Raw genomic sequence first — 25,847 nt, forward strand, 5'->3', positions numbered from 1 at the left:
CTACTCATGCCTGTAATTACCACATTGTAATGCGACTTACTTTTGTTGTACTCCTGTGTGTAACGGAAATAGGCAGCTTTGCCCATCTTCCTCTTGTTGGTGTGCAGTGTGTTTGGCTCAGTTGCAGCCACTTCATAGCACAAGCAAGGTGTGGAACTGCTGACTGCCTAACGCTGCAAGTTGGCCTCGGCGGCAAGAGGATTTGGCAACAGGGACACGGGTGGGAGTGCCGCTAGACTGTTGGGCGCAATCTTATTTTGTTTGCTTCAGAAGCAATGTGGTTACCACAGAGAGAGTAATAGATATTCACCAGTCTGGGGATATCTGGGTTGGTCCATGAGGAGGGATTGGGTTGATTGGTTTTGCATTCAGAGTTTCGAACAGTGAGAGACTCACCGATAGTTACAACATTCTGACAGGGCTAACCTGGCTGGATACTGGGGGTATTCTTTTCCTAGGCTGAGGTGTATAAGGCAAGAGGATAAGTTGAAAGATCAAAGTGAATTTATTATATGTTACTATTCATTACCTTGACATTCACTTTCTTGCAAGTGTTTTCAGGGAAAGAAGAAATATAATAGAATTTTACAAAAATAAACAGGCAAATGGCAATGTGGAAAAGAAGACAAACTGCAATAAAACTAACACTGAGAACATTGAAAGTGGGTCTGTAGGTTGTAGAATAGGTCAGAATAGTGGTGAATTAAGTTACTCACACTGGTTCAGGAGACATGGTTGTAGGGTAATAATTGTTCCTGAATATTTTAGTGTGGCACCTAAGGCTTCTGTTCCTCCTATTCACTGGTGGTGGTGAGAAGAGGGCAGACCCTGGATGGTGGACACCTTTGATGTGTGCTGTTTTCTTGTGGCAGTGTTGTTTCACGTGGTGTGATGGACTGGGCTGCATCCGCCATTTTCCGTAGCCCTTCCTTTCCTGGCCGTTGCTGTTGCAACCTTGACGCAACTAATTAGGATACTCTCCACTGTGCGTCCTGAGAAGCTTGTCAAAAGTTTTTGGTAGCACGCTGAATCTACACTACCTTCTGAGAACGATGAGGTGCCATTGTGCAGTCTTTGTGGTTACGCTTACTGTATGTGCTAGTTCCAGTTCAGATCTTCTGAGGTATTGATGCCAAGGAATTTAAAGCTTCTGACCCTCTCCACTTCTGTTCTCCTAATGAGGAGTGACTCATGGACCTCTGGCTTCTTCCTCCTCTAGTTGAAAATCAACTCCTTTGATTGCTGATGTTGAGCGGGAGATTGTTGTTGTGGCACTACTCAACCAGATTTTCAGTCTTCACCTCCCCCCACCCCACCCAGTAACTACTCGCAGTTCACTGAAATCCAGGTTCTGCCTTTTCTAGCGAGCAACCTAGAGCACAACCCACCTTCATTCTCCATCGGCCCTGACCGCCACAGCAAAAACCTGTGTTGTCTTTCATAGCTTCCCACCTCCACTCTAGCTACCAGTTCTGAAACATGTCACCCAACTGCCATTCCTGCTGGCAAAAAACAGATCATTGCACATTCACTCTGAATCTCAATCTCAACCACCGACTCACTTGGCCTCGGCACAGAATCTTAAACAGCCTAGCTTTCTACCTGAAAGTGTGCGGCATCTGTGTATTTGCAGAGATTTGGCAAACAGCTGAGAGGAGGGACAGAGATCCCAGGTGTAGGAATTCAGGTAATCATCCAGAATCCTTGCTGTTAACATAACGCATGAGTAAGTGGCGGAACTAAAATGGCTGCAGTATCCAACCCATTGTAAAATGCGCAAGTTCTGCAATTCATAATTAGCTAATGGATTAATCTTATTTCTAGCAAGGTATTATTTCTCCGAAGAATTTTTTTTTTATGAATTCTGAGATAATTTTAGTGCAAACACAAGATGCTGGATATCTTGAGCGAAACACAGAAAATGCGAGAGGATCTCAGCTAAGCAGCCAGCGTCTGTGAAGGGAAGTAAACTGTCAACACTTCAGTTTGAGACCCTTCATCAGGACTGGAAAGGAAATGGACAGCTAGTATTTTGTCTTCTGTCTTTTACTGTTCTGTATTTTTAAATCTCACACTTTTCAAATGTATTTTTCTTCCTAGGGTAACAAGGGCGGAGTGAGTATAAGATTTCAGTTTCATAACACCTCCTTGTGTATCGTGAATTCTCATCTTGCAGCACACATTGAAGAATATGACAGACGGAACCAGGACTACAAAGAAATCTGCTCCAGAATGCGTTTTGTTCAGTCTAACCTGCCATTAACATCACGTACAATCATGAAGCATGAGTAAGTGGCTGGACTAAAATGATGGCTTGCATAAAATTGTTCATCTCTGATTCAGAGGAATGTCACGTATTCAAAGTTCAAAGTAAATGCTATTATCAGAATATATGCATGTCACCACATACAATCATAGTCATAGTCATACTTTATTGATCCCGAGGGAAATTGGTTTTCGTCACAGTTGCACCATAAATAATTAAATAGTAATATGTAAATTATGCCAGGAAATAAGTCCAGGACCAGCCTATTGGCTCAGGGTGTCTGACTCTCCAAGGGAGGAGTTGTAAAATTTGGTGGCTACAGGCAGGAATGACTTCCTATGACACTCAATGTTGCATCTCGGTCGAATGAGTTTCTGACTGAATGTACTCCTGTGCCCACCCAGTACATTATGTAGTGGATGGGAGACATTGTCCAAGATGGCATGCAACTTGGACAGCATCCTCTTTTCAGACACCACCGTCAGAGAGTCTAGTTCCATCCCCACAACATCACTGGCCTTACGAGTGAGTTTGTTGATTCTGCTGGTGTCTGCTACCCTCAGCCTGCTGCCCCAGCACACAACAGCAAACATGATAGCACTGGCCCCCACAGACTTGTAGAACATCATCAGCATCGTCCGGCAGATGTTAAAGGACCTCAGTCTCCTCAGGAAATAGAGACGGCTCTGACCCTTCTTGTAGACAGCCTCAGTGTTCTTTGACCAGTCCAGTTTATTGTCAATTCATATCCCCAGGTATTTGTAATCCTCCACCATGTCCACACTGACCCTCTGGATGGAAACAGGGGTCACCAGTACCTTAGCTCTCCTCAGGTCTACCACCAGCTCCTTAGTCTTTTTCACATTAAGCTGCAGATAATTCTGCTCACACCATGTGACAAAGTTTCCCACTGTAGCCCTGTACTCAGCCTCATTCTCCCTTGCTGATGCATCCAACTATGACAGAGTCATCCGAAAACTTCTGAAGATGACAAGACTCTGTGCAGTAGTTGAAGTCTGAGGTGTAAATGGTGAAGAGAAAGGGAGACAAGACAGTCCCCTGTGGAGCCCCAGTGCTGCTGATCACTCTGTCGGACACACAGTGTTGCAAGCACACGTACTGTGGTCTGCCAGTCAGGTAATCAATAATCTGTGACACCAGGAAAGCATCCACCTGCATCGCTGTCAGCTTCTCCCCCAGCAGAGCAATCCTGAGGCTTTTTGATCCTGCAGGCATACTCAGCAAATCTATAAAATAGTAACTATAACATGATCAGTGAAAGATCAACCAGAGTGCAGAAGACAACAAACTGTGCAAATGCAAATATAAATAAGTAGAAATAACTAATGAGATAATGAGATAAAGGGTTCTTGAAGTGAGATTATTGGTTGTGGCAAAGTTTCAATGATGAGCAAGTGAGTGAAGTTATCCTCTTTTGTTCAAGAGCCTGATGGTTGAGGGGTAGTAACTGTTCTTGAACCAGGCGGTGCGAGTCCTGAAGCTCTTGTACTTTCCTGATTGCAGCAGGGAGAAAAGGGCGTGGCCTGAATTGGATCTGGTAAAATCAATCTTCTATAAGCACAATTTGATGTCACAGAACAGGAAACTGCTGGATGTCTCCAAAAAGCTCATCCATGTTTTATGCCAAGTAATATCAGTTAGAAACAAAAAGGGATAACTTCACTCACTTGCCTCATCATTGAAATGTTCTTACAACCAATGGTCTCACTTCGTTATAAAAGGACTTAATGGATTAAATGCAAAGCAGACAAGAATAGAAAGAAACAAAGATCACAATTAAGAAAGTTACTAATGAATTCAACCAACAGTAATAAACTCAATAATAAAATGATAAAATTTCATAGGAAATCTGGAGAAACGTGAGTTGACATGCAGACTGGTTAGAATTTAGAATGCTCTGGAGCTAGTTGATGTTAACAGTGTTTAAAGGTGGGAGAAAGGAATCAAAGGAAATATTGATGGTGTGAGTGGAGAAAGGGTGGGAGAGACTTGTTTGGAGCATAACCCTGGATACAGATCTAAAACTTTTTTTTTCTGGTGTAAATGTGACTGTGTGAGACTACACCAATTTCTTCATGGGAAAAGGTAAACATCTTACAGGTTTCACAAAGAGCATTTAATCTCATTTCAGAGCAGTTCACCAGCAGGCAAGGAAATTTTAGAACTATTAGTTGAATTTGTTGGTAATATAACTGTGAGCTTTATGTTCCTTTCTTAATTTTTTTATCCTTAATAAATAGTACATTTGTAATTAAGAAACAGAAAAAGTTATGATTTTATTATTAATATTCTTTGTATTTACTTGGGAGTGTTTCTCAAATAGTTGAAGTGAAGCTGAATTAAGGGATGTTTACCTGGTGTGAAAATGATTATTAGGATAAAATATATGGACCTTAAATATTGTTGTATGTATCTTTGCACTCTCAAGTTGTTATAACATGTATGGCTCACGCATGAAGAATGATTCTTGTTGAATGAGCATTGTTGGTCTGATGTCCTATACATTCAGTGGCCACAATATTGCGTACCTCCTATTTCTAATAAAGTGGCCACTGAGTGTCTGCACCTGGTCTTCCACTTCAGGGTTTTACATATTGTGTGTTCAGCAATGCTCTTCTGCACACCACTTCTGTAATGAGTGGATCGTTGAGTTATTGTCGCCTTCCTGTCGACCTGGGCCAGTCTGAACTTTCTCATTAACAACGGATTTTCACCCACAGAACTGCTGCTCACTGGATGTGCTTTTTTTTTTGTTTCTCGCACCATTCTCTGTGAACTCTCGAGATTGTTGTGCGTGAAAATCCCAGAAAATCAGCAAACTGCCCCATCTAGCACCAGCAATTGTTGGAACTGTCAACAATGTCAACTAAGTCAAAGCCGCTTAGATTACATTTCTTCCCTTTCTGACGTTTGGTCTGAACAACAACTGAACCTCTTGACAATGTCTATATGCTTTTACGCACTGAGGTGCTGTTGCATCACTAGCTGATTAGATGTTTGCATTAATGAGAAGGTGTAGGAGTGTACCTAATAAAGTGGTCACTGAGAGTATGCAAGGAATATGATTCTTTACGGGAAGAAATGAGAATCTGAAAATTGTCTATGTTTGCTCTTAATTGTTTGTAACTTTGCTTTTTTTTTGATTTATGAAGCATTATAATATGGCTTGGAGATTTGAACTACAGGATACATCATCCTGACGTAGAAACAATTAAAAAGCTAATTGCAGCAAAGGATTATACAAAACTCATCAAGTATGACCAGGTAAGGTTTATGTTACATTCGCTATTAACTTTTTTCAGGACGACTGAGGCAATGAGATAAGGTGATAGCAATGGTTGATAGCAATGGTTAAAAATAAAGTTAAGAAAGAAGAATAATGATAGAGCTTGGACTTTGCAGTCAGAATCGGAATCATAACCAGGTTTAATATCACCAGCATACCTCATGAAATTTGTTAACTTTACGGCAGCAGTACAATGAAATACATGATAAATATGGAGGAAAAAAAATGAGTTGCATTAAATGTATATAATTATATTATAGGCATCCGTTAGTCTCATGAGACCATGGATTTGCGCCTTGGAAGGTTTCCAGGGTGCAGGCCTGGGCAAGGTTGTACGGAAGACCAGCAGTTGCCCATGCTGCAAGTCTCCCTTCTCCACGCCACCGATGTTGTCCAAGGGAAGGGCATTAGGACCCATACAGCTTGGCACTGGTGTCGCCGCAGAGCAATGTGTGGTTAAGTGCCTTGCTCAAGGATAGAACACGCTGCCTCAGCCAAGGCTTAAACTAGCAACCTTCAGATCACTAGACGAACGCCTTAGGCACTTGGCCACGCGCCAACACATATATAATTGAATTGATTTTATTACATCCTTCACGTACATGAGGAGTAAAAATCTCTGTCACGTCTCCGTCTAAATGTGCAATGTACAATTTATAGTAATTTGTAATAAATAGTATGTACAACAGGACAGTCAATATAAAATGGAAATACAGTTGTGTATCAGCGTGAAGTAATCAATCTGATGGCCTGGTGGAAAAAGGTGTCCCAGAGCCTGCTGGTCCTGGCTTTTATGCTGCGGTACAGTTTCCCAGATGGTAGCAGCTGGAACAGTTTGTGGTTGGAGTGACTCAGGTCCCCAATGGTCCTTCAGGCCCTTTTACCCACCTGTCTTTGTAAATGTCCTGAATCATGGGAAGTTCACATCTACAGGTGCGCTGGGCTGTCCGCACCACTCTCTGCAGAGTCCTGCGATTGAGGGAAGTACAGTTCCCATACCAGGCAGTGATGCAGCCAGTCAGGATGCTCTCAATTGTGCCCCTGTAGGAATTTCTTAGGATTTGGGGGCCCATACCAAACTTCTTCAACTGTCTGAGGTGAAAGAGGTGCTGTTGTGCCTTTTTCATCACACAGCCGGTATGTACAGACCACGTAAGATCCTCAGTGATGGTTACACCAAGGAACTTAAAGCTATTCACCCTCTCAACCCCAGGTCCATTGGTGTCAATAGGGGTTAGCCTGTCTCTATTCCTCCTGTAGTCCACAACCAGCTCCTTTGATTTTGCAACATTGAGGGAGAGGTTGTTTTCTTGACACCATTGTGTCAGGGTGAGGACTTCTTCTCTGTAGGCTGCCTCATTATTATTTGCGATTAGGCCAATCAATGTAGTATCGTCAGCAAATTTAATTAGCAGATTGGTGCTGTTGGTGGCAACGCAGTCATGAGTAATTGATTTACTTACTTACTTTTCTTTCTTCTGTATTATGTATTGCATTGAACTGCTGCCGTTAAGTAACAAATTTCATGGCACATGCCAGTGATAATGAACCTGATTCTGATTCTTATAAGGTAGTGAGGAAGTGTCTATGGGTCAATGTGCATTTAGAAATCGGGCTACTGAGACTAGTACCCATGATGGAGCTGAGTAATTTTACAAGTTTCTGCTACTTACTTTGATCTTGTGCAGTAACAGGGGAGGGGTTGCTTTTTGGGGGTTGATGTTTCTGTTCCAGTTTGTTTGGGGGGGGGCGTTGATGATTGGAATGATGTTCTTTTTTTTTTGCTGGGGGTGGAGGTGGGTTTCATGTTTCCCTCTGAATGACTTTCATGTTCAGTCTTTGTTTTGTGGCTATCTGGAGAAGACAAATCTCAAAGTTGCATAGGGATACGTGCTTTGATAATAAATGAATCTTTGAACCTTAGACCCCCCCCACCCATTCCAGTGGGTGATGCAGCCAATCAGAATGCTCTCCATGATACGTCTGTAGAAATTTCCGAGTGTTCTACTTCAGTGGTCCCCAACCTCCAGGCCACGGACCGATACCGATCCGCGAAGCATGCAGGGGTACAGCGGTAGCCGGGACGCACCCAGCACATCCTTAAGAAAAAAGCTAAAATAAACAAGCTAATTAATTAGGTGCCGGGGGCCCCTAACGCCTCTGATCTGGGCCGACATCTACGTGCCGGGCGGCACCTAATTGATTAGCTTGTTTATTTTGGCTTTTTTCTTAAAGATGTGCTGGGTGCGTCCTGGCTACCGCTGCACTCCTGCATGCTTCGCGGATCGGTATCAGTCCACGGCCCGGAGGTTGGGGACTACTGTTCTAGTTGACAAACCAAATCTCGTCAGACTGCTAATGAACTATAGCCGCTGTCTTGCCTTCTTTATAGCTGCATCAATATGCTGTGTCCAGGTTAGGTCTTCAGAGATCTTGACACCCAGGAACTTGAAATTACTCGCTCTCTCCACTTTGATCCCTCTCTGAGGATTGGTTTGTGTTCCCTTCCTAAAGTCCACAATCAAGTCTTCGGTCTGCTGATGTTGAGTGCAAGATGGTGGCTGCAACAGCACTCAACTAACTAGTCTGTCTCGCCCCCGTATGCCCTTTCATCACCAACTGAAGTTCTGCCAACAACGGTTGTATCATCAGCAAATTTATAGATGGCATTTGAGCTATACATTGCTACACAGCTATGGGTGTAGAGAGAGTAGATCAGTGGGCTGAGCACACATCCCTGAGGTGTGCCAGTGTTGATGTCAGCGAAGTGAAGGTGTTATTTCCAATCTGCACAGATTGTGGACTTCTGGTTAGGAAGCTGGGGATCCAGTTGCAGAGGGAGGGACAGAGGCTTAGGGTTCTGTAGCTTTTCGATCAAGACTGTAGGAATGATAGTGTTAAATGCTGAGCTATAGTCAAAGCATCCTGACATAGGTATTTGTATTGATGTTAAGCTTGCAAAACTAAATATGTCTTCTGGACTAAAAATAATAGGTTGGTTTGGAGCCAGAATTTTAAAATGCTGAATATTTTGGATGTGATTTTGCTGGTTGTCATATATAAAAAGCACCAGGAGGGTTTACGGTACTGTGCAAAAGTCTTTGGCACATATATGTAGCTGGGGTGCCAAAGACTTTTGTACAGTACTGTGTCTGTCAGCATGGAGCAGAGAGCGAGTTTCTAAATCTGGCAAGAGCAAAGAATGTCTGGAATAGTGAGGGTGGAGTGCCACGGGAGGGATGTGGAACAGGTGGCAGAGATAGAGTAGGAGGTAGTGCGGGTTCAGACACACCCTGTTCTGAGACGCCAGGCAAGGTCATTTGATTGCAGACAAGTAGTTTATTGATCATTACAGAAAGTCTCTCTAGTGTTTCCCACACCCTCCCCTCCCCCTGCCCCTCTTCCCAACCATGATTCCCCTCTCCCTACCCCCTTCCCACTCTCAGTCCACAATAGAGACCCATATCAGAATCGGGATTATCATCATTCTTCCTCGGCCTGTAGCTGCCTGTGGAACAGGGGCCTTTGATGACCTCCTGTTCCTATCGTCCAGAGTCGATAGTATGGTTAGAGTTCATCGATGTTTCTGTAATCCATTGTATCCACTGTACAGGGGATTGGCCCACAAAGCTTCACCAGAGCCTTGTTGGGTGCCTTTCCCCATTCCCACCTCTCGTGACGGGGGTGTAGGGTTGGACTTTGAGAGGCATTACTCACGTATGTCATGATTTTTTTTTTGCAGCAGCAATACAGAACAATACATAAAATTACTACAGTACTCTACAGAAGTCTTGTATATATTGGATTGACTTTGTTTTTTTAGGATCTGGTATAGACAAAGAAGGTATTGTTTGGTAATCAACTTACTTATGGAACAGATAGATTTTTTTGTATTTACTTTATTGAAAGGGAAAAGTAAAAAGTAAAAGGAAAATTGATGCATAATATTTCATTGAGGAAGAATAAATTATCTTCAAAAGATGTAAATACTTTCATTAAAAAAATAACACAATTCACAATTTTAAATAATGGCCTAAAGTTATTCCAAAACATACAGAACAGCTGACAGTATTGAATCAGGAAATACAAGCCTCAACACATTAGAGGGGATCATAAAATTTATGCTCTAATATTGTATGCATTCCACACTGCATTTTTCTCTTCACTTTATGATTAATATAAAGTTACACAATGGAAAGTCAGGATTTGAAAGTGTCGTTATTTTAGCTTGGTTGCTCTGTGTCACAACTCCGCCGTGACCGGTGTCAAATGCAGCTGCAAAAGGAGGAGGGTTAGGCATGGGGCTAGCAACCGCATTCCATATTCCATACAAACGTAGTGCTACAGAACACCAACAGAAGCTCCAAAGACCTCATCCCTTGGAGAAGAATTATCTTTGCCTAGGAGATGTATGAAATCGTGTGGTGAGAGCCAGAAGCCTGTGGAAGCCACATTGCTAATCATCCTTCTGTCATCCAGGGAAACCATCCGACTCACCCAGGACAGAGGACTCTGGCGAGTTGCTGTCAGCAGCCAATGTCCCTGTAGAGGTGACAAACTTAACTAATTCTACTTCACTGCTGTAACATGAACAAAGTCACCAGAGAGACATGGCTGGTAGATATAAAGTAGTCTTTTATTTAGCAAGATGAAACACAGCAGGCATCGTATTGGGACCCTTTCAGAGGAAGACACCTGCTCGACCCAACACTACATGACTACATAACGCTCAAAGGACAATTCTACATGTACAATGTATTTACATAACTTACACATCTCCTTCTTCACTATAACAGTCCAGACAACCAAAATGAACGTTAATCCGTATTACACATAAAATGCTTTGAAGAACTCAACAGGATTTCCTGCATCTGTAGATTTTCTTGTCTTTGTTAATCTGTATTATCCAGTTTTTCAACTAACAGCTCTAGGAATCCATTGTCCAGATCTGCATTTTAAATTTAATCTACAGTCCATGTTCAGCTCTAAAGATTGGTGGCTAAAGTTCGTTGCTGAAGTTAATACGTCCTAACCCCAAAAACGCCCTAACAGTCACATTCCCCATGCAAAGTAGAATAACCTTATTTCAGTGCTACTTTATTTTATTGGTCCTTTTAAGATCAATAAAAAAACTTGTTTTTAAATGAGAAGTCACTGACATTTTTATAATTGAACACATTGCTTTTGCGAAGACTGAAAATATAAGAACTTCTATTGTTGTTATGCAGCTGACAAACCTCATGGAGAACCTGCAGGTATTCCAAGGATTCAAAGAGGGAATAATCAACTTTCAGCCAACCTACAAATATGATATTGGCACAGACAACTGGGACACAAGGTAATGGATGACTTGAACTATCATTCAGAGTTGACTTTGCCATTTTTAAATTCATAAGACCATAGGATATAGGAGCAGATTTCGACCATTTGGCCCATCGAGTCTGTTCCGCCATTCCATCATGGCTGATCCTATTTCCCTCTCAGCCCCAATCTCCTGCCTTCTCCCCATATCCCTTCACGCCCTGACAAATCAAGTATCTGTCAACCTCTGCCTTAAATATACCCAATGACCTGGCCTCCACAGCTGCCTGTGGCAACAAATTCAACAAAATTAACCTCTCTCTGGCTAAAGAAATTTCTCCTCATCTCCGTTCTAGGAAGACACCTTGTGTTCTCTGGTCTTAGACTTCCCCACCATAGGAAACATCCTCTCCACATCCACTCTATTGAGGCCTTTTGACATTGGATAGGTTTCAATGAGATCTCCCCTCATTCTTCTGAATTCCAGTGAGTAGAGACCCAGAGCCATCAAATGTTCCTCATACGGCAAGCCTCTCAATCCCGGAATCACATCTATTCAATTCGAACCGAAACTCAAATCAATTCCGACCAGGTCCTCATAATAAAAAACAAAAAAAAACAAGGAGCATCATTTTCCCTTCAGCACTTGTCGCAGTATTTCTCTGGTTGATTTCTCGAAGATAGTAGAAATGGTCGAGAACTGAAACAGAAAACAAAAGCACATTATTAATGAAAGAGGTTACAGCATTACAAAGTGTTCTTGCTGTGGCTTGCTTCCAAATGTACTGACAAACAAAATGCTTTTGCAACACAGTTTAGTCACATGATACAGTACTTAAGGGTAACATCTTTAAAGCAGCTATTGCTCACAGATGTTACATATACCACATTTGGTGTGAAATTAAAGATTAAAAAGTAAATCAGATCCAAAATACGTGTCCAGTCTCCAGTTTCTTTAACTTGACACAGTTCTCCAGATATTTTACTGTCCATCCAAGTCCAGAAGTAGCCTACTCCAAATCTCGTAGGATGTAAATATGAGCTATGTTCTTCTCTGCAGGACTAGCAGTGTATCTTCCACGTTCATAACATCTGTGTGAGGCAGCCTGGCTGTTGACACCTTCCTGTGCAGCCAGAAGAGATGCACTAGACTCGTTTTTCATTTCTTCATTGCTATTACATTTCTAAGTTGTTCCTTCGTGCGCCTTGTGGCGCATCGGGCAGCAGCCTTGCCGTTTCTTTAGCGATTACCGTTTTGTTTTACACCTGGCCAGGCTGCTAGCTCAACACTCAACCCAGCACGGATGGAAAGTGCGCAAGGAGCCGGCCGGATTCGAACCCTGGCCCACTCACCTCAGAAATCCTACACCATCAGCTGGCCACACATCCAAATATTCTACAAAAATACATGCAGTATTATGTTAAATGAAAGAAAGAAAAACTTTGCCTTTGTATTTTATTTAGAATTCCATTTTCAAATCTGTGGAAACTGAAACAAATCCTTCAATGTGTCTTTTTTTTCATCCCCACTGTGTATTGCCTGATGTTTTGATTTTTCATGGTTGGCCCTGGCAGAGCTTTAACTTAAATCTTCCAAGTTCCAGTTATATTTCATGGGACTGGCAAAGTTTCTCATCAAAGGGCATACATTTAAGCTAGTCCCAACAATCATATGCCTGTTCCTCTGACTGGGGTGCCTTCCTCATTGCCACCCCATGTATCTGGGGTGTGGTGAGTGTTAAAATATCACTGCTTTTCATCGTGTCTGGGTTTCTCCCTTACGGTGTCTCCCACTCTAGTATTGGTAGGTTGTAGGTATTACTGTTGTCTTTGTGTGCTTGTTTTCCTTTAGTTGATCAAGTTGCCCTGCCCATTTTTCTGCACTTCCAGCCACCTGTAAGATGGCGGCGTGTGCACACGCAGCGGCCCCTCGGGGGACAACCAAAACCGCACCGTTCTTAGTTAGATGCGTCTTTTGTGATTGTAATGATTATATGGGACTCCAGTAAAGGCGGGTACAGCACGTCTACCGCATCAGTGAGCTGCTTGTTGTTCGGAGTAGCCAGCCAGGGTGTCATAGGAGCCGGCCGGTGGTTTGGAGAAGGGGAACGTGGGCCAGTCAGGCTGCCGGAGGAGAGTGCAGGCTGGTTGGGGGCGCCGGAGGAGAGTGCGGGCAGATTGGTGTGCCAGAAGAGAGTGCAGGCCGGTCAGGCGCCGGATTGGGTTCGGAGGAGCTGACCGTGCTGCTGCCACCTACTCAAAGGCACCAGAGTTGGTGCGTGAAGATGGCGTGCAGTGAAACCATGAGTGACTGACTTGGATATTTCACTGGAAGACCCTTTTGGACACTGATTGCCGTGTTTGGTGGGAAGATAGGCGGAGAGGCAGCAGTGTGGTCTCGGCTGTAGCAAGGACTAGGCCTCAAGCCGCGGGCTCAACTGCTACTGCAGTCCAAGTGAGGAGACGCCAGAGGCGGTGTAGCATGGAGTCCGTGCTGGGGGGTGGCCTCTCCTATTGATGCTGCCCTCTAGTGTTTGATTGGTGGAATGGCAGGAACCATCAATTTGTGGGACTTGACATTCAGCTACAAATGGTTTCTTACTTGGCAATTTTTTTTCTCTCTCACTGCTTTGAATGCATGTGTATGTTTTTGCACCTTGGCCCAAGGGAATCCTGTTTCGTTCATCTGTATCCATGTATAGTTTGAATGACAATTAAAGTTGATTTTGATTTGATTTCTACTGAGGTTAGAGTTCTCACTGTCTGCTTGTTAAGTATTTGCACTAGATTGTCCCTTGGGAGAGGTATTTGTGGAAATCTAGGATACTCAAATGGAGGTCTGCCTGTGATGGTTTAGCCATCCATGGCAGTTGCTTTGTTATGTTCAAAGTGTCCTCTGCCTTGTCATTATTCTGTGGGAAGTGAGACGGTGATGTTCAGTTGCCAATCTTCTGTGAATCTCTCAAAATTGTTGGCTGTGAATTGTGGTGGTGATCTGTGGTCAACACCTCCAGAATGTCACTTCAGGCAGACTGACCTTTGGACTTGTGAATTAATCTGCCGTAGAAAAAACAGGTAGTCTCTCTGGATCTTGATGAGATCTTGATTTTTTACATATTTTCTATTCATCCTATTCAGCTCCAAGCAGTAGATGGTTTGTTGTATTCTGTAGGAGCAGTCATTCACTCCCAAATGTAAGGCATGAACATGGTCTTGAAGAATATGAAGGAAAGAAGAAAGAATTTTAAACAAGAAATTAGAAATTCTAAAAGGCAGATGAGATGTCCTTGGCAAGTAAGATTAGGGAGAATCCAAAAACATTTGAAATGTACATTATGATCAAGAAGGGATCTGTGGAAAGATTAGGTCCACTCAAAGACAATAGAGGGAACTTATGTGTTAAACCAGAGAAATTTGCATTTGTATTCAACTAGGATAGATCATGGATGATGGTGAAATTTGGGAAGGGTGTAACTTAGGGCGTGTTGATATTAAGGGGGTGATGTATATTCTGAAACATTAAGGTAGATATGTCCCCAGTGCCCGATGGAATCTATCCTAGGATACTATGGGAGGGAAAGGGGGAGATTACTAAGGTTTGGGCAGAGATCTTTGCATCCTTTTTACCCACAGGTGAGGTCCCAAGAGACTGGAGAATAGCTACGGATTGTTCCTTTACAAGGGCAGCAGGACAAAAACTGGTAATGATAGACTAGTTAGCCTTGCATTATTTCTAGGGAAATTATTGGATGGGATATACTTGCATTTGGAATACTATGCACTTATTAGGGAAAATCAGCCTAACTATGTGTAGAGATGGTCCAATGTCACAAATTTAATTGTTTTTCGAGGAAATGAGGAATTTGATTGTCAAGGGTAGGGCAGCGCACGTTCACCACATGCAACTACGTTTAGTAATCCTTTGACAAGGACCCTCATGGTCGGCTGATCCAGAAGATTAAGTCAGGTGGGATCCACAGTGAGCTAGTTAGTTGTATACAAAATTGACTTGGTCATGGGAAGCAGAGGGTGGCACTGGAGTTGTGTTTCTCAGAGTGGAGGATTGTGACCAGTGGTGTTCCACAGGATTGGTGCTGGGACCTCTGTTGTTTCTGTTCTATAAATAATTTAGATGGTATGAATGGAAGGTTTGCTGACCACATGAAAATTGCTATTCAGCAGGACGTAGCTGAGTTGGAAGTTTAGCAGAGGAATCACAGACAGAGTTTTATCCAGACAAGTATGGTCATGCATTTCAGAAGGTCAAGTGTAAGAGGTCAATTACACAGTGAATGACAGCACCTTTAAAAGCATTGATATACAGAGGGATCTTGAGGTGCAAATCCACTGATCTCTGAAAGTGGCAGTGCAAGTGGATAGTGCGCACAGCATGCTTGTTAGAGTATCAAAGTTGGGCAGACATTTTACAGCTGTATAAATAAATTTAGTTAGGCTACACTTGGACTATCGTTTGAAGTTCTGGTATCATATCATGAGAAGGATATGGAGGTTTTGGAGAGGTTCAGAAGAGATTCACCAGGATGCTGCCTAGATTGAAATGTTGGAGGCTGAGGGACAAGCTAACAGAACTATATAATATTGTGAGAGGCATAGAGAGAGCAGATAGTCAGTCTTTTTGACAGGATTGAAATGTCTGATATTAGAGGATATGGGATTCTGGTTAGAGGGAAAATGACTTTCATGCATTTTCCAGAGTCTTATTTGAGGACTCGATGGTATAATTCTTCCCTGTTTGACCAATGATATGCAAGAAATAATCTTCATTTTCATCTGCTATAAATTTTTCCTTCTATTCTCTCTATTCTGTAGGCAAGATGATTCCTCGGGAATCCAGTGCCTAGGGCAGCTCTGTCTATTACTTCACATACATTTTTATTTGAAATGTAAATTAATACAAGTGAATCACCCAGTCTGCTGTTTCTGCTTGTGTTGTCTCAATTGGGAGGGATTACATTCAGCATTCTGTAATCCAGTTCCAGCACTGCTTCCTAATTGCACAGATTCATTAACCAACCTTACTGGCACCATGTCTTACTATCTTCTTTTTTTCCCACTATGGTACTGCAAATAGTTGATAAGTTTACATAAATACAGAGATAATATACTAATGACAAATCTTGTATGGCCAGGAAATATTGGCAATATAACTTTTTTTAATAGAAGGAATGTCCACACTAATGAAACCACTTCATTACATGACGCAATTCCTAAAAGGGTGACAACAAGGAAGCAACTATTATTGTTCACTAATATTTTAAATGTTAACTTTTCCCCCATAATGTGCTGCCTTTCAGTAGGGTAGAGTTCCCAGTAATTGCATTCACCAGAAACAATTAAACTGTCCATTTAAAGAACACCTATAACATGAAAGCAAATCTTTAGAGCAATCTACAGAATAATAACTGTACAGAGGAGGGATGTTAAGGGAAATGACAAAGGCAAAATTAGTCTTTAAGGAGATCTTTAAGGCAAGAAAGAGGGAGGCTGATATGTCCAGGTGGCCATGGACATTTCTATCAGTACTTCATACCAAGCTTCATTTTGTCATGATTAGGACAAGAAACCCTTCCTTAATTTTGTTTGTAGGGAAGTGTGATATTTTTTAAAGAAGTGTTTTTTTTCCCACACAGTGAGAAATGCCGAGTTCCTGCATGGTGCGATCGAATTCTTTGGAAAGGAAGCAACGTCAAGCAGTTGGACTATCGGAGTCACATGGCTTTGAGAATCAGTGACCATAAACCCGTTAGTGCACTCTTTCAAATTGGGGTAGGAAATCACCTTTTCACATTTTTTCAAGTTTTATCCTTTGTTTTGATCGGTTGTAATGGAAAGAAATTATTGGAATATACTCCACGTTTACTGAAAGCAGTTTCATGTAGGTATTAAATATCATAAAATCATGCCAAGGTTCAAGGTCCATTTAATATCAAAGTATCAGTATACAACTCTTGAGATTCGTCTTCTCCAGATAGTCACGAAACAAAGAAAAGCATGGAAGCTGTTCAAAAAGAAATATCAACCCCCCACCCCACCCCACACACAAAAAAACAAATCGCGCAACAGGAAACGAATACATGCTTTGATAATAAATGAACCTTTGACCGTCAAACACCCCCACACACAAAAAAAAACAAATTGTGCAAACGGTAACAATAACATTAAATCCCAAACTCCAAGCCCCCCACACACACACAAAAAGTAAACAACTTGCACAAACAACAAGATAGAATGGGAAAAAACACAGAGTATATAAATATAAAACTTAGAGTCCAAGTGAACTACAGTCTAATCCATAAATCACAGATCCAGATCTTTGGTACAATCTTCTGACAGCACCAAGAGGGAGAGAGAGAGAGAGCATTCAAACGTAGCAAGTACTCAAAGTACTGAAAATAAAATGAAGTAAACACCGAGAAGCAACTTTTGCAGGAATGAATGGAAAGAATTTTTTATGTGGAAAAAATGTAGGGCTAATTTGCATGGTCCTGTTGCAATGATAATGATTAGGATTCACGGAAGATAACACAGTGGTTAGCTTACAACGCCGCTGTCCTGGGTTCAATTCTGCCTATGCCTGTAAGTAGTTCTCCCTGCGATGGTGTGTGTTTTCTCTGTGCTCCAGCTTTCTCCCACATTCCAAAGGCATACAGATGGTTAATTGATCACATTTGTAATTGGGCCGCACGGGCTTGTTGGACTCGAAGGGATTATTACCGTGCTGTATCTCTTAATAAACTGCAAGGATTGGTAACAACCTCAGTAAATTTCTGCTTCAAACCAATATGCTTTTCAGCATAGGGGCAGGATGGTGAAGCTTGACTCTGTGGGGCAGAATTGGACTCAAATCAAAGAAAGCCCGATGTACTGTAGTGGCACTTGATGCTGTGCTGGTTATGCATGAGCAACAACAGGTTATGTGATCCCTCCATTATGGGAATCTACACAAAACTGACTGGGTGCATTCATATTTTAATATGGAGACCGATATTGTACACAATGCACCCAGATGAAGTCTCAACACTGCCCAACATAACGTAGCATAAACTCTCCCTAGTTGTGTATTAACAATAGATTATAATTTTCTGTTGGCTTTCCTAATCACTTGTTCTATCTCCCTGTTTGGGTGGCGGGTTGGTGATACCCTCTCTACCCTCCACTAACGTGCAGCCAAGGTGTAGCACCTGCTTAGCCTCACACCCCTGATCAGGGTCACGTGAAGCCATAAGAGAATGCGGCGGATGGTTGTATGAGCAGCTGGTGCACATCAGAAGGTCCTGGTTATACGACCACTGGCGCCAGGCAGCCAGTCTCTGAAAAGTATTGATAATGGCTGGGACACTGGTCTTTTGAAGACACTGCTCAGAAGAAGGCAATGGCAAACCACTTCTGTGGAAAAATTTGCTAAGACTATGATCTCCCATGTCATAACACAAACCATAATGATGATGATGATACTTCCCTGTTAGTGCAGATCATCTGTCAAGAGGAAGCGGGTTCAGTAAGTGAAACAGCAGACACTGATTGTGGATAAGTACAGCAACTGTTTATTCACAAACAAGCAATGAAATTCTTAACTCAATGTAATCCAGACAAGCACTCAACCATGTCACCCAGACTATAGAAACTACAACACTAAACATTCAAAACACTTGTTAATTCTGTCCAAGTTACACAACAAGATTAAACAAGGGATAAACAACTACTTAACTAGGTGTGCACCCAAACGTGCTCCTCCCCCTATTAACTATGACACACCTTCCATATGGTTTCTCAGCACTGCCCCATGTCTCACAGCATGGAGTGGCTCAGAGTCATGAGAGAGAGCCTAGCACACGTGTGTTCACCTTTACGTAATGTGGAAGATCAACTTATTTACTGATCGCACGTTGCTTCCACCATGCTGGTCTATGTAACCACCTTCCCATTGGTTAGCTCCTGGTTTCTGGTCACAGGTCACGTGCTGCGAGACCTGTGACTGGTTTCCAGACTTCAGTTGTATAATACTAAACTTCGATTAGTATCTGCTGTTTCACTTACCAGACCCGTGAATCTGCTTCCTTCAACACCATGCCCCCAGATCCCAGGTCGCACTGCATCTCAGAGCACTTAAATCAACCCTTTCTGTAGTATATATATTCTCCTTTGGGTACTTGTAGTTTTGGATTAATATTTTTTATTTTAAATCTTTTTATTAATTATTATTGAAAATCAACAAAAAAATACATTAAAGTAGTCAAATCAACATATCGATATGTACAATAAGAGTTAAACTATCAAATAACTGATTAATCAAGCTAAACAGTTGGATTATTAATTAGCAGGAAAGATCTGTAAGATGCTACAGGTCAAATCTTGATCTGGAGAGGTTTGCATTTGCATCAAGGAGCAGACAAGTAAATTTGTTGCTCAGCTCTGGGGAGAAAATGTTGCAAACTGCTAAAGTTAGTCAGTGTCACAGTTGTACCATATGCATGAATTTAAATATATATTAAATGCATTATCAAAATGACGTAGTCAGGGCATTTGTGGATTCCTGTCACAGAAGTAGCAGAGGATTGGGTTTTGGCCCGAGACGTCGACCGTACTTTTTTCCATAGATGCTGCCTGGCCTGCTGATTTCCTCCAGTACTTTGTGTGTGTTGTTCGGGTTTCCAGCGTCTGCAGATTTTCTCTTGTTGAGGATTGTACCTGATTTGTTTCAGCCTAACCCACTCTTTGAAAGGGGGATTCGTGTTGAAACCATCATTTTGGATTGACTACCTTCCTCAATAATCATCAATTTTCTTTCTGTCCACAGATTCTTTCAGACTGGAGCATTTTCAGAATTTTTTCGTGCTTTTAGATCGCCAGCATTTGTCATATTCTCCTTTAGCTTTAAGGAATAATTTTTGGCACTTAAAGAGTAACTTTGTACTGATCAGTTCTTAAGTACAGTCCATATCTTTACAGATAAAGGTGGTCAATCAAGACTTGTACAGGAAGACCTATGAAAATATTGTTCGTACTTTAGATAGAATGGAGAATGATTCCATTCCTTCAGTGTCACTTTCAAAGACAGAGGTAAGATATTTCAATCTGTAACTTTCTTTGTGGCCAATCTTGAGTGATTTTCAGCGCAATTCAGTTTGTATGGTATGTTGCCACACCGAAATAATTAATGGTTTTCTGATAAAGTAAAATTTCCGATCTCATGGAGAAATTAGCAGAAGTAGAATTCTTATTAACCAGTAATTATTTCAAAAAGATGTGCTGTTATCTTACTGTAACACTATAAAGTCAATTTAAAGGTAAAGTTGATGGTCAACGACTTAGATTCAATGTTGTGTAGAGTTTTAAAATATACTTTTCAATTATATACTGCAGCAAAAATTGGCCAACATTTATAATCATAAGATACAGGAGCAGAAGTAGGCCGTTCGGCCCATTGAGTTTGCTCTGCCATTTCATGAGCTGATCCAATTCTTCCAGTCATCCCCACTACTCCCTTGCCTTCACCCCAAACCCTTTGATGCCCTGGCTAATCAAGAACCTATCTATCCCTGCCTTAAAGAAATGACTTATCTTCCAGAGCCGCTTGTAGCAACAAATTCCACAGATTTACCACCCTCTGATTTTTCCGCATCTCAGTTCTAAATAGACGTCCTTCAATCCTGAAGTCATGCCCTCTTGTCCTAGAATCCCCTACCATGGGAAATAACTTTGCCATATCTAATCTGTTCAGGCCTTTTAATATTCGGAATGTTTCTATGAGACCCCCCCCCCCCATTGTCCTGAACTCCAGGAAATACAGCCCAAGAGCTGCCAGACATTCCTCATACGGTAACCCATCAGGGAAAGGAAAATTAAGAAATATGGTGTATGAATTTGACAATTTGTGCTCATTTAATGAAATATATCACCAGAGGTCAGGATATCCATATTGAATGCTTTCTTAGTTTATATTTTGAACATTATTTTGAGATACAAAAGCTTTAAATCCCTCTGACTAAGTCACTCACCCACCAAACTCACTCCATTCAGTTCTAACCTTATTTTCCAACTCCGCGACCTCCTAAATATACGGACCAATTCAGTGGTCTCCACTTCTCTATCCTTATAGGCTGCAATATTTTTTTTTATTAGCTGCTTGTTTCACTCTATATGTCAGTGATCTAGATGATAGAATTGATGATTTGTGACCAAGTTTGCAGATGACAGGTGGAGAGCAGGTGGTGTCGAGGCTAAGCAAGCATTGTGTCGGTAGAAGGACTCGGACAGATTTGGAGAATGGGGAAGGGGGTGGCAGATGGAACACAGTGCATTTTGGCAGAAGGAATAAAAGTGTAGCTTATTTACTAAATGTGAAGCAAATTCATAAATCAGAGATGCAGAGGGACCTGGGAGTCCTAGTGCAGGAGTTCCTAGTTCCCTTAACTTGCAGGTTGAGTCAGTGGTACGGAAGGCAAATGCAGTGTTCGCATTCATTTCAAGGGGACTAGAATATAAGAGCAAGTATGTTATTTTAGCGAAATAGCACAGAATAGGTCCTTCTGGTCCTTTGAGCCAGGTTGTCCCACTTCCTCAACAAACCCAATTAACCCTATCCTAATCGTGGGACAATTTACAATGATCATTTAACCTACCCATTAGGCGTTTGGACTGTTGGAGGAAACTAGGGCATCTGGGGGAAACTCAAGCAGTTCATGGAGAGTCCTTACAGAACAGCGCCAGAATTGAACTCCAAAACCCGGATGCCCCGAGCTGCAAGAATGTTGCTCTAACCACAACACTACCTCCCGCTGGAGTTTCGAGAAATAGGAGAGGGGAGGTCTCATTGAAACCTATTCAATATTGAATGGCCTAGATGGAGTGGATGTGGAGGGGACGTTTCCTATAGCAGGTGAATCTGGGACCAGAGGGCACAGCCTTGGAATAGAGGAATGTCCCTTTAGAACAGAGATGAGGAAGAATTTCTTTAGCCAGAGGGTAGTGAATCTGTGGAACTTACTGCCACTGTCTGCATTGGAGGCCAAGTTATTGGTTATATTTAAATTAGAGGTTGTTAAGTTCTTGATTAGTCAGGGTATCAATGGTTACGGGGAAAATGTGGTTAAGAGGGACGATAAATCAGCCATGTTGGAAAGATGGAGTAGACTCAATGGGCTGAATGGCCTAATTCTGCTCCTATGTCTTATGGAAATATAATCATATTGAATGGCAGAGTCGTATATTCTTATGTCTATCCTTAGGCCAAACATAGATGAATTATTTGTTTTGTATTTTTGTCAAAATTGCATTGCTAGGCACATCCTGTTTTCTGTCACTGATTGATGAGGAAAGTGAATGCACCAACATAACATCTGTCAGTAACTTTCCTGCTCCCTCTTGTGTTATGAGTACTTCAAAATGCTTTCCTTTCACACAGTTATATATTGTAGAAAAATAACCAAATGAAACAGATGCAAAACTTGTACTCTCCTGCCTTTTATGGTTCAGTGGCTTGTCCCCGTAATCACCCATCAACTCTGGATTGATAAAGTGTTAACTTAAACCTTGTTGACAATTGTGGGCTTTTTTCCATGATCATATTGCAAATCTCCATTTTTCATTGGCATTAATTTTTTAAGTTGTTTTCTCTCTTTAGTTTCATTATGAGAATGTAAAGTTCATGCAGCTCCAGGTCCAAACGCTTGTCATTGCCAACACTGGACTTGTGCCCTGTCAGTTTGAGTTCATCACCAAGTTGAATGAATCTTCTTATTGCAAACCATGGTTTAGTGCTACACCTAACAAGGGGATTTTACTCGAAGGTACGCTATATTTTATTTAAAAGTATAAATGGTCTCTTTTTATCACTGAGCTCTGATACAGGTTTGATCTTGCATATTTGCTGGTGAACATAGCAGGCCAGGCAGCATCTCTAGGAAGAGGTACAGTCAATGTTTCAGGCCGAGACCCTTCCTGACGAAGGGTCTCGGCCTGAAACGTCGACTGTACCTCTTCCTAGAGATGCTGCTTGGCCTGCTGCGTTTTCCAGCAACTTTGATGTATGTTGCTTGAATTTCCAGCATCTGCAGAATTCCTCTTGTTTGTGATCTTGCATATTACCCACTGTCAGAATAACTTGATGACCCTGGATTTCTAAAATATAAAAATATCCTCTATTTCTACTCCTTCAAGAGGACCACAGCCTTGTTATTGTGTTTGGAGACTTGCATGCCTCAATGACCTGGAGGGCAATGTGTGCTTTGAGTAGGGTTACCCATGTGAAACAGGTCAAAGGGTGGAGGCCGGACTAAGAGTGGTCCACCGGTCCTCCAGGTTCGGGGGTTCAACTCAGGGCTAACAACCCTGACTGGGCAATAAAAAAATTGTTATGGAAACAATAATGAAGACTCCTACATCAGTGTGTGACAGTACCCTGGGGCACATTAGGGAAGATGCCCAAAGGCAGACAGAGATGGAGGACCTTCCTTGCTGCCCTGAGCACCAGTGGTGTAACAGGCAGCAACTAATAGCCAATATACATCTTTTTTTCATTTGATGAAATTTTATTAGAATCATCAAAGAAGCAATGATTTGACCTTGGCTTGGAATAATGGCGGCTTGTGTTACGTCAGCTAGATTTGACACTTGTCTTCACTTTCCACATTATCTGAAGATTATGGTTAAAGTGAGACATGGGAGTCTGCAGATGCTGGAATCTGGAGCAACAAACAACTCATTGGGTTGAGTAGCATCTGTGGGAAGAAAGGAATATTGATGTTTCAGACTGAAATCCTCTATCAGGGAAAACATTGACAATTCCATTCCCCGCCCCCCCCCCCCCACCACAGGTGCTGCTCGACCTGCTGAGTTCCTCCAAAAGGTTGATGGTTAAAGTGAGGTTATCCTGTAGATATCCATGACTGACTAACATCTGCATCTAGCCAGTGGCATTACCAAGACTCACAGCATTCTAACCTTCCTTCTCTCCAGTTGTTCAAAAATCTGGAGTGCCTGCGTTCAGCGTGGGCAGCGCGGTAGTACAGCGGTTAGCGTAACACTATTACAGCGCCAGTGACCCGTTCTGGCATGCCTGTCCTAGCATGCAAATGCAGGTCTGGTGGACTGGGTGGATGAGATCTACAGTGAGGTCCAATGATCAAGAAGGTGATGTATGGAGACCGAAGGCGTCACAGTCATCCACTGCAACCGAGGAAGACCCCAGTTTGTGACGCTGGACCCGGACGTCTGAGGTGGAGAGAGCAGAACTGCCCCAGTTCAACGGCTTTCCCACTCTCCTGTACAGGGTTCCTGGACTCGTCACACACGGTTGACAATCACCAACCCAGGTTCAGTTCCACCGCTGTCTGTGTGTGTTCTCAACATGACCTCTTGGGTCTCCTTCAGGTGCTCCAGTTCCCTACACTTTCCAAAGACATATGTGTAAGTTAGTAGGTTAATTGTTCACATGGTGTGATTAGTTAACGCGGGCTCATTGAGCTGGAAAAGCCTGTTACCATCCTACCAAGTGAAATCGGAACCCAAAATAGTACAAACATGTAACATCATCATGAATTGAAAATGAGCAAGTTTGTTAAATGTTGACCACATACCAGATCTGCTTCAGGAATAATATTTTGAATTAATTTCTTTTTAAATGAAATTGGTCTTTTCATACTCCATATTAAACAAATAGCTGGTACTGTGAAATTCAGAGAATGCTAGTAATAGAATTACAGAAAAGCAAGTCCTGCATGGTTGTTGGACTCCAAGCTCTGGACATAAATACAGATTGTATTTTTATAACATATTGATCCTAATTATCTGCTCTAGATAAGCATTCAGTTATTCATCGTTTCAACATTATGGTTTGTGTTCACTGAGACTGAATCACAGGAAAAAACTGCACTTGATTAAAATCTGTAGTTTGAGTCTTTCAAGATAAACAGGGAGGTGTGCATCTGTTCTAAAATTCTGGAGAGATGTTTTGCAATGATTAGTAAGCTTATTGTTGAAGTGAATGAAGTAACTCAGTAAGGGTTTTGCTTACTTTTTAGGGGAGAGAGTGGAAATTGAGTTGGAAGTTTATGTGAATAAAACAACTGCTCTGTCTTTAAATATGGGAGAGGGCCGCATTGAGGATATTTTAATCTTGCATCTACGGCGAGGGAAAGATTACTTTCTGGCCATTTCGGGAAATTATCTACCTAGTTGCTTCGGATCTTCATTGAATGCACTTTGTTGCATGAAGGAACCAATTCGCGATGTCTTACCTGAAAGAATACAAGAACTGGTGAGTAGATGAACCTGAAATCTAAAATTTCTACAACTCTAAGACAATCGACTGGGCTTGCTTTAAAAAAAATTACCTTTGAAGTGTCTTCCCACTCTTTTTCATTAATGGAAACTTTTTGTCACTGACCCAGTAGATTGGATTTCAGGACTCATTCCAAGATATGATCACATAGTCATAGAGGGCACTTCTGTGCGGTACTGAGGGAATTTATGGCATCAGAGATCCCACCTTTCGAGCGAACATCGAACATAAAAGAGTACAGCACAGGAGCAGGCTATATGCTCCTCAGTATTGTGCCGAACCAGCTGAAAAGCAAATCAAAAACGACCAAACACTAAACCCTCCTACCTAAACCATGTCCATATCCGTCCAGCTTCCTCACACTCACGTAACTATCTAAATGTCTCTTAAAAGCCTCTAATGTATTTGTCTCTACCACCATACAGGCATCCACAACTCTCTGAGTAAAAAAAAAATTACCCCTCACATCCCCCTTGAACCTACCCCCCTCATCTTCAATGCATGCTCTCTGGTATCAGACATTTCTACCCTGGGAAACCAATACTCCCTGTCTACTCTGTCTGTGCCTCTCATAATCTTATAAGCCTCTGTCAGATCTCCCCTCAGTCTCCGACGCTCCAGAGAAAATAACCCAAGTTTCTCCAGCCTCTTGTGATAGCACATGTCCTCTA

The 25,847-nt window shown here is 42.0% G+C and overlaps 1 protein-coding gene across 6 annotated transcripts in view; it reads left to right on the forward strand.

Moving 5' to 3' along the window:
• The window catches only part of inpp5b (inositol polyphosphate-5-phosphatase B), a 194,646-nt gene that overhangs the window by 145,610 nt on the left and 23,189 nt on the right, over positions 1-25,847 (forward strand). For all 6 annotated transcript variants that reach the window (XM_063033907.1, XM_063033909.1, XM_063033908.1 and 3 more), the window contains 7 exons: positions 2,101-2,288; positions 5,440-5,551; positions 10,802-10,911; positions 16,526-16,661; positions 19,845-19,955; positions 22,519-22,684; positions 24,917-25,152. In XM_063033907.1, coding sequence (XP_062889977.1) covers positions 2,101-2,288; positions 5,440-5,551; positions 10,802-10,911; positions 16,526-16,661; positions 19,845-19,955; positions 22,519-22,684; positions 24,917-25,152 — 1,059 coding nt within the window. The remainder of the gene's footprint in view (positions 1-2,100; positions 2,289-5,439; positions 5,552-10,801; positions 10,912-16,525; positions 16,662-19,844; positions 19,956-22,518; positions 22,685-24,916; positions 25,153-25,847) is intronic.

The sequence above is a fragment of the Mobula hypostoma genome, chromosome 26 (assembly GCF_963921235.1).
Source record: "Mobula hypostoma chromosome 26, sMobHyp1.1, whole genome shotgun sequence".
In the NCBI taxonomy this organism is placed as follows: Eukaryota; Metazoa; Chordata; class Chondrichthyes; order Myliobatiformes; family Myliobatidae; genus Mobula; species Mobula hypostoma.